Source organism: Cryptotermes secundus, unplaced genomic scaffold (genome assembly GCF_002891405.2).
Source record: "Cryptotermes secundus unplaced genomic scaffold, Csec_1.0 scaffold22322, whole genome shotgun sequence".
NCBI classification, from domain to species: Eukaryota; Metazoa; Arthropoda; class Insecta; order Blattodea; family Kalotermitidae; genus Cryptotermes; species Cryptotermes secundus.
The window spans coordinates 1,721-10,508 of record NW_019743920.1 but is presented as its reverse complement, the minus strand read 5'-3'; the positions used below and the strand labels follow the sequence as shown (position 1 = coordinate 10,508).

The 8,788-nt window shown below is 38.4% G+C and overlaps 1 protein-coding gene across 1 annotated transcript; it reads right to left on the bottom strand.

Moving 5' to 3' along the window:
• Positions 1-1,112: 1,112 nt before the first annotated feature.
• Positions 1,113-8,543, bottom strand: LOC111874336 (neogenin; the record flags this gene model as incomplete). The annotated part of the gene is given in 6 exon segments (XM_023869749.2): positions 1,113-1,313; positions 1,674-1,832; positions 3,386-3,686; positions 5,872-6,081; positions 7,562-7,844; positions 8,273-8,543. Coding segments are annotated over 6 exon segments (1,425 nt in total), but the record flags the coding sequence as incomplete, so codon positions are not given.
• Between the last annotated feature and the right edge of the window lie 245 nt (positions 8,544-8,788).

Sequence of the window (8,788 nt, the reverse complement as noted above, 5' to 3'; positions counted from 1 at the left end):
AGTTTCTCTAACCCCACAGAGCTTCAATTTAAAAAGCATAAAAATTGTATTAAAAGCCAATTTATTACAAGTAACTAATAATCTGTGTGTATCATACTGGTGAGCTATCAATCTGAGGATAGTGAAGACTTGAGGCTATGATGCAGTGGGCTTGGGCACATGCACAATTGGTTGAGAAACCTCTGGGAAAAATGAGGAAGCGTTGCGAAAATGTTCAGACTACAAAACAATGCCAAAACTGCTGTTTTGATTTTGCATCCCTCACCCTTCCTCAGATTCACGTGTACTGCCTGCACCACTATAAGAAACACATTAACCCCCCACTTCTTTCATAACCACAGACAGCTGAGTTGACCCCAGGATCATAGTCAAGCTGGAAAGATTAGGTCAACTAAAAAAGCCAATGACCTCATCAGAAATCAAAACTGCACCCTTCCAACTTGTAGCACAGTGCCTCAACCGAATATGCTACTGTGCGCCCTTTTCATAAAAGAACAGTTATAGAAATTAAGACTAAATAGTTAATACAGTTAAAATAACATGTGAATATTAAATTGGTTAAAACCAATTAAATTAATTTAGATGCCTTGTTGAGTAGACAGAAGTATGTAACAATAGCCTCTGTTTCTATTATTGGTTATGTGAAATATTTTATTGACTGTTGTACTGTGGACCATGCCTGTCTGCAGATATGTAATAAAATATTTCATGTCAGCAATGACAGAAATGTAGGCCATCACTACAACCTTCTGGTTTGTCCAATATACATTTCCCACAAATGATGCATGATGCTTTATCATGTTGAAAACTTATTTGTACAGTACATGATGGACATAAGGTGGCATGTAACAAGATTTAATAAATACACAAGACTGTGTGAAAAAACCTATCCTTCATTTCTAGCTAACAACATAGGAGTCCTATATTTCAGAGAAAATATTTCATTTTATGGTTAGGCGAAATGAAGTGTGATATGTTCTATAACTGATCATTTTCATAAGTGCAGGAGCATGTAATCTGTGCAAGTATAAATTGTGTGTGTGTGCGCACACATATACTACCAAGTTATTAATGTTCTGTCCTGGCTTGGAAGTACACTCATATTACCTGGATCTTGGACAGGGTGGTGTCTGTCCAGTACACAACTACCGTTGTGGATGACAAAACAATGGCCATAAGCCCCACAGGAGGTATCAGTGGTGAGATGGGTTCAGGTGCCATAATCTCCTTGGTACGCACAGACACATACACAGGTCGTCCATCTCCCATGTCATTATATGCTCTCAGGCTGATGACATACTCTGAGTTGGGCTCTGCAGACAGAAATGACTGAACTGATACAAACAGAAATGATCATGATTTTCACCGACACAGAAAAAGCTACAGCAGTAGAGACAGAAAGCAAGTTTGGTCTAATTCTTTTTGTAGTTTATTTCATTATAATGTATCTCAGGATATGTAGTGCTGAATGGTAGAATGACGGACAAATAATGAATATGAAAAGGATTTGTAAGAAACCACTTGTGACCCAATTCAGGTAATATCATGGCATTTGTATCACATCCCATTCTTTCAATATCTGCACAGAAAGTGATTATTTCACATGAAGTGGTAAATGACAAATTGCCAGCGCCAGGATTACATAAAACTCAGTCTGAGGAACACACACTCACCAACGCCTTCAATCACATAAAATCTCTGTTTCCCATCCAGTAGCTGTGTATATACATCAGGGATGCCCTTCCCCCAGCCTATGGTATAGCCCCGGACCATGATGTTCTGGTTACGTGGTGGGTTCCACGATACAGTGATGGTGTCTGTCATTGGTCGAGCTGCAACAAGAATGTAACAATGACTAATGCTTTGAAGCAGAATCCTTCTTCAGAAGAAGTCACTTAGCTGCCCAAAAAAAAATCCCTTCATTTATGAAACCCACACATTTAGTACTTTTCAAGAGCCCACCACAGGACAATACCTTCAGCCACACAAACCAGTCTTTAACTTCACACCTTATTTCCTTAAGAGACATTTCAATATTATCCTCCAGAAATGCCTGCATATCAGATATGTTCTGTTCCATGCATATCTTTAACCCAAAATACTCATCTCTTGGATGTATCCTAAATGAACAACCAATCTCACTCTCATTGATATGATCACTCTAATAATATCTTGGGAAGAGTATAAGTTACGAATCTGTTCACTGTGCACTTTTTCTGTTTCCAGTTAAATCCTCTCTGTTGCATTCAAATATTTTTGTCAGTTCATAATTATCCTAAGGGCATGCAGTAGTGTAGCTGGTTGAGGCACTATGCTACAAGCCGGAAGGTTGCGGGATCGAATTCTGAAGAGGTCATTGGATTTTTTTCAATTTACCTAATCCATCCAGCTGCACTATGGCCCTATGGTTGACTCAGCCTCTAACAGAAATGAGTACCAGGAATATTCTTGGGGGTAAAAGGTGGTTGGCGCATAAGGTTGACAACCTTACTGCCATCTATGTCTAGAAAATGTGGGAGACTCAACATCTCACAACCCTATGAGCCTCCACAGTCTGTTACAGGGATACCTTTACTCTCCCTTCCATTACAGTAAGAACCTAAATTCTAACCTATATAAAGCAACAAAAAATATACTTGTGAATATTTCAATCTTTAGCTTTTTTGTGGAAAAGATTTTTATGAAAGATATAGATTCTCCAAAATTAATCTGCTCTCATTGTCTTCATTAAAGTAATATTGATTTGTTACTCTAACTGAAAACTAGAAGAGGAAATAAATGAGGGCATGGGGAACAAAAGTGTCACTGCAAGACATAGAAAAAAGAAAAAATTTTAACAGGACTTCTTATTACAATTTCAGCAACATGACTGTTCATTAACATACTTACTCTTAATGTTTCTGTATAAAGGATGATGTAATGTATAGAACTACAGTTTGCCACATGGACAAAATTTCTGTACCAAAATCAAGAAAAATTTTAAATACTAGCCATATAATATTTGTACAGAAAATGGCACCCAAAGCCACCAACTTAAAGGCCAAAGATGTTATCATGTGCTGCCTGGTTAGGGTGATCAGAAACCTCAGGGAACAGTTATAAACACATATAGAGCAATGGTGGAATAATAATCAACAGGGGAATGCTGAAGAAACTCAGAGAATAAACAACTCCACTGTCATTTTATCCACAATGGGTCTCACATGAAATCACTCAAATTGAATCAAAGCTCTGTGGTAAGATGACAGAATCTACCTGCTTAAGTTATGGTATGGTCTTGTATATTTTATTTTCTGTATTACACTGAAGACTAAGTGTGTACACTTTGCTCATTTAATGCTTTCTACGCTTTTTGCCCAAGTTCACACTCTGCATTTCTTCTTACCTTTGAGTCCACTTGGCATGTCAGGAACTTGGCTTTCATCCAAGTCATTTTCATATGTCTCAACTGTATACCATTCTGTAGGCGGACCTGAACCATTTACATTGAGAGCCCACAGGCGAACCTGGTACACAGACTGTCGCTCAAGGCCCACCAGTGTATACAGGCGTCTATCACCAGCTGTAGTCACAGTGTCACCTCGACGTTCTCCACGTCTGTCACGTTTCCTGTACCTGAGCTTATACCCTGTGATGATACCATTGCGGCCCTCCCTGGGAGGGGCCTCCCACCTTACTGTTACACTCTGTAGACAAAGAAATACAATGTGCACCTCATTCGCATGCAATGGCTCTGCAGAAAAAGTACAGGTACAAGAAATAAAGAGAACAATAAACTGACAGTGCATTACTCATGGCTGCTACATATGGTTATTTTCACTGTTACTTCAAGAATTTAAAAGCTGTCTGTTATGATCAGTAAGAATGTTATATAAAGACTTTAAATATTAACCTAAATTAGAAAAAATGAATGCATGTTACTCATTTCTGAAGAAGACTATCAAATTCTTAACAAATTACCATAAAAATATAGTGTTTAGAAATTTCACTATGTACTTTTTCTGGGAAGAGACAAGCTACTTTGAGAAAAGTTATATGACACATTCAATATGTGCATAAATACCACTGTCAGTACCAAAATTACATAAGTGTCAATTCATAGTATCTAATAATGACATTCTGCATTACACAATCCAATGAAATTTTATAACTGAAGGGCTTGTTAAAGTGGAAGTCAAAAATGAGTATGTATTTTCAAAAGACATCAACCTACTACAGCTGCCATGTAACTTTACCAGCTATGCATAACATTTTCATATCAGCCATCCCATGATCCAGTTTGCCATCTCACACTACAGTGTTGCTAGATTAGCTTCTGGCAGCTAATATTGTGACACATGTGAGGACAAAAGCTAACAGAGGAGTGGGCTACTACCCTCTGGGATGTGCCAGAGGGAAAAATATGATAAATGAGTAGCGTTATTACCTTTGATGTGGATAAGCTGCACACCCAATTTTTTCGGCACATATTTTTTTCTGAAAAATGTGTGTGGGGTATTTGAGAAAATACAGGAGAGGTAACTTGGAAGCAAGATACATATATACATTGACAAATATGCATAAAGCACCAGCAGAAGGAAACTCATGTGAAGTGCTGAAAAGCTCAAAAAGCTTCAGTGACTGCTGACTCTAGTCTTCAGTAATCAGCATATGAGTCATGCTGACAACAGAGAAAAATGGCTACTGACCATTTAATTACTTGGAGCAAAAAGAAGTGGAGAAAAAATTGCTGATCTAATTATACAGAGCAGCTACATTACCAAAAGTAGCAGCCGAGTGAGAAGTCTTGGCCCAGAGAATGCTGTCTCAGTTGAGGTCTCCAGTGGGTTTCCTTACTCCCTTAAGAAGATATGTTGGGATAGCACCTCAATTTAGATCACAACTTTTTCTTTCCACGTCAACGCCAATTCACTGTTCAGTGGCCAACGTATCATTTGACACTACATACTTTCAACTGCTGACACGATCATTAATAAAAGATAAGTAAATGACTACAGACTGTAAACAGGTTGTAACAAAACAGACTACATGGGGACAGAACAGTTCCTTCTTATTTAATTTATCTGAGAACATGGAAATGGACAAAAAATTATTCTGTTATTTATTGGATCTAATAACAGTGAATGGCTGCAACATCAAATATTGCAGTTGAGTGGGAAGTTCTACTGCTTTTCATTTAGGATGTTCCTGATCCTTTCCAACCCATTATTGACTTATCATGATTCAAATGACATTACACAATACAGTCTGACATACCACTAAAGTTAATAATTACAAAAACCGGATGAATAAGTAGATAGAAAAGCAAAAATTTATATCTTCCTGTAGCAGCAGGACAGACAAATGAAAATTTCACGTGACTTTCATTCAAAATTTGTTGTATGACTGTAAGGGAGCCTCATCTTTATTCCATTTCACAGAAAAGACATAACACACCGGCCAGTCAAATAGAAGAAAAGAATAGAACAGAAGCTCAAGACACTAATTATTGACCACACCCATGATTACACTTGCAGTGTCACAGCCAATAAATGAACAACCTCCAGACATATGTGCTCAAAATGAGTATCTCATTTGTGTATTTACAACACAGAGGTAAACACTGAAATCAGAACACCTTCACAATGTGGGAAGAAAAACATTTCCAGAAATGTAAGTGCTGCATATTTGGATTTACATATATTTTGTTCATTTATTAATATTTTATCAGGAAATATTTCATGTTGTTGTTATGTGCGTAGAGTAGAAAAGGTCAGTTTCCAGAAATCTAATGAAGTTTAATTTCTACTTAAGTGATGTATGTTAAGCCTGCTTGTTTTGTATGCACATGTTAGGCTATTCAGTAGTAAAGATATTCTTCCTGTCACTTACTGTTGAGCTGCTGGCTTCTAGTGTGACATTCTGTGGCGGCTCGGAGGGCACATCAGACAGCGTTCTACATACCACCTCTTCAGTGCTGGAGCCTGGTCCATTCTGATTGACTGCTACCACCCACACACTGTACTCCATGAACTTGTTGAGACCCACCAACTCATACTCCAAGTCTGATGTCACCACATGGTGCTCTTCTGCCGAGTCTCCCTAAAAAAAACATACAAAATACTGTGTGCTTCACTGACTGTTTGTAATACTTAAAGAAGTGTCACAAATGTCCAGTATGATAAGTCTGTGGGTCCAGATGTAAAAATGCTATCTGGAAAAACCAGTGATCAATGCAGTAGAAACCTGGAGAGACCAACCAAGTTTACAAATTAAACTGATAACTTAGTAATCCATTCTTGTACTCTACTTCTGATAGTACAACATGTTCATATTAATTTATGTGAGGATTCAAACTGCTGATTTTGGCAAGATCCAATGTACGTTATGGTGGTGCTGCTGGTGATGACATGCTTGAAGCAGCAGCAATCCAAATGTTTTGAGTCTCTCATGGTACTGATTGTTCAGTTTGAGGTATTCTGGGTTGTGACCCCTTGCAGCCTTGTATGGTCATACTGATATTATGGAGGAACAGTCTGCCTCCATCTTCTGGATTGGACTGAAGTTCAACTATAAAGATGGACCAAACAGGTTTTCAGTAACACTCTAGACTCATATTTTGGAGTTGCTCAGCCTCAATAACAACCAGGCCACCAGCAATCCTGATATTTCATTGTTCTATTCAGTCCCTTCATGCAAATGACAGGATAGTAACTTGATTAGGTCATGACCATTTCCTTTCAAATCCTTCCAAATTCAGCATTCACCAATCATCCTACCATTTGACACTCTAGATGCTGACAGTGTCATTAACCACTCTCTTCTAAAAATAGAGGCGGCATGTTCCTCTGAAACACTGGTATCACCTAGATGATTGCACAGCTTCAAAACCCAGAAGAACACAATATGAACCTAAAACTTAACCCCCGAGAGACAAAAACTTTAATGTATGCATCCTAACAGATGAACTTACTATNATATATATATATATATATATAACAGAGTCATCAAACATACCATGATACTAATGTTCCTTTCTAATCAGGGGGAATAGATGTTGCACATATGCCATTGATTATGTAATGGGATGGTATATCACAGCACAATGATGTTTAGCCAACACTGCTATTTGGCTTAGTAAGTAACTATTTGCTTTCTAAAATGAAATCACAGATTTTCCGAAAGGTCAGAAGTTTATCCTCAAAGTTTGATGGCAATTTATGGAAAAGTTAAGTCCTCTGCTGCAAATAAAAATCTTTTCCTCCATAATATTCATGCACAGTCCCCTTTGTTAGCCTTAAATTTCTGTTGCTTGTTGAACTTAATTATGTTACATGAAACTGGCATTCCATTCTCTCTCTAAGTCCATACACATGAAACACAGTATGAAACTATGGACAGTAGTGACTTGTTATGAACACAATTACGAGCACTCAGATTTCATGAAAGGCAGCAAATGTATAGGATCAGATGAATGACTGTCAGCTTCTGATGATGAAAACTGTTCTATAGACTTAGTTATTTCCTCAGCCTGGATACAGTTGGCTAGCCTTATCAATTCTAAATTTCCTCCATTTCTGACCTCCATGTAAAACATGTTGTAATGCTGGATGGCCCCACTGCTATGCTCTGGCTGACTCCACTGGACAAGCAGGCTTGTTGGGGAAGTGGGTATCACCTTCAGCTTCTGAGGAGGGCCTGGGACATGAACCTCAGGTTTGGTGGTCACCTTCAGGAGATCTGAGCTCACCCCTCGACCTCGGACACTGTATGCCAGTACTCGGAAGAAGTAGGTTCGGTCAGGGGTCAGTCCTCCGATGTTCACTTCCTCCAGTCTCGAGCCTGTTGTGTTTACAACACGTTCCCTGGAAAAGTGACACACATAATTTCAAAATGGAGGCAAAGACATGTCTTTGTTTATTCTGTCTACATCATGGTATCCTCTAAATGTTCACTGTGATGGATCATAATATGAGTAGTAACAATTTCAATGAAATATGATCATTTTCTAGGCATGTAAGCAAGTCTTAAAATGATGAATTGAATATTTTAAATTAAACTACCCTCTGCAATTTGCCAAACTCTATATGGTGTATTCAGGTTTGTTACTTACCAAAAATATGTCAAATCTGGGATAACGTAGGAGAGCAATTTTGAGAAATAACAGATTACTTTAAACCACCACAATCAGTGAAATCAATGAATTCACTTGCTTCTTTTAGAACAACTCTTCAGTATGGGTGTGTTAAAGGTACTTATCAAAATTGTGGACTAAACTTAATGAATACCTCACCTCTCAGAGCCCTCCTGCCGGTAGAACACGGAGTATGTGAGGACACGTCCATTCACTTTCTCTGGAGGGTTCCAGCTAAGTGTGACAAACCTTGCTGACACAATAACCGCCTTCAGTTCACGAGGAGCAGAGGGCAGGTCTGTGCCTCCTGATGACATAGGTTCCTTCCCACTGTTGCCTTCTACTGGCACATCTGTAGGAGGTGGGGCCGTATACGCTGTTAGTACAGCTCCGAGCCCATGAGAACTGGGGGAGGAGACTACTGGCAAGCCTGAGACCCATTGGGACAACATAATTTAGGAGAAATAAAGCAGAGGAAAAAAAGAAACATGAAAAAGCAAACTCATAAGAAACAAATAAGAAATGAAAAATACAGATCATAATGTAAATAAAATCAACCCATGATATGAAGGTGTCTATCAGTCATACTCAGTTAAAATCAACACACTTTAAGGCCAAAACAGGATAGGAACAGGATTCAGCACTATGTCAATAACAATCATGGTTTAAATAAAC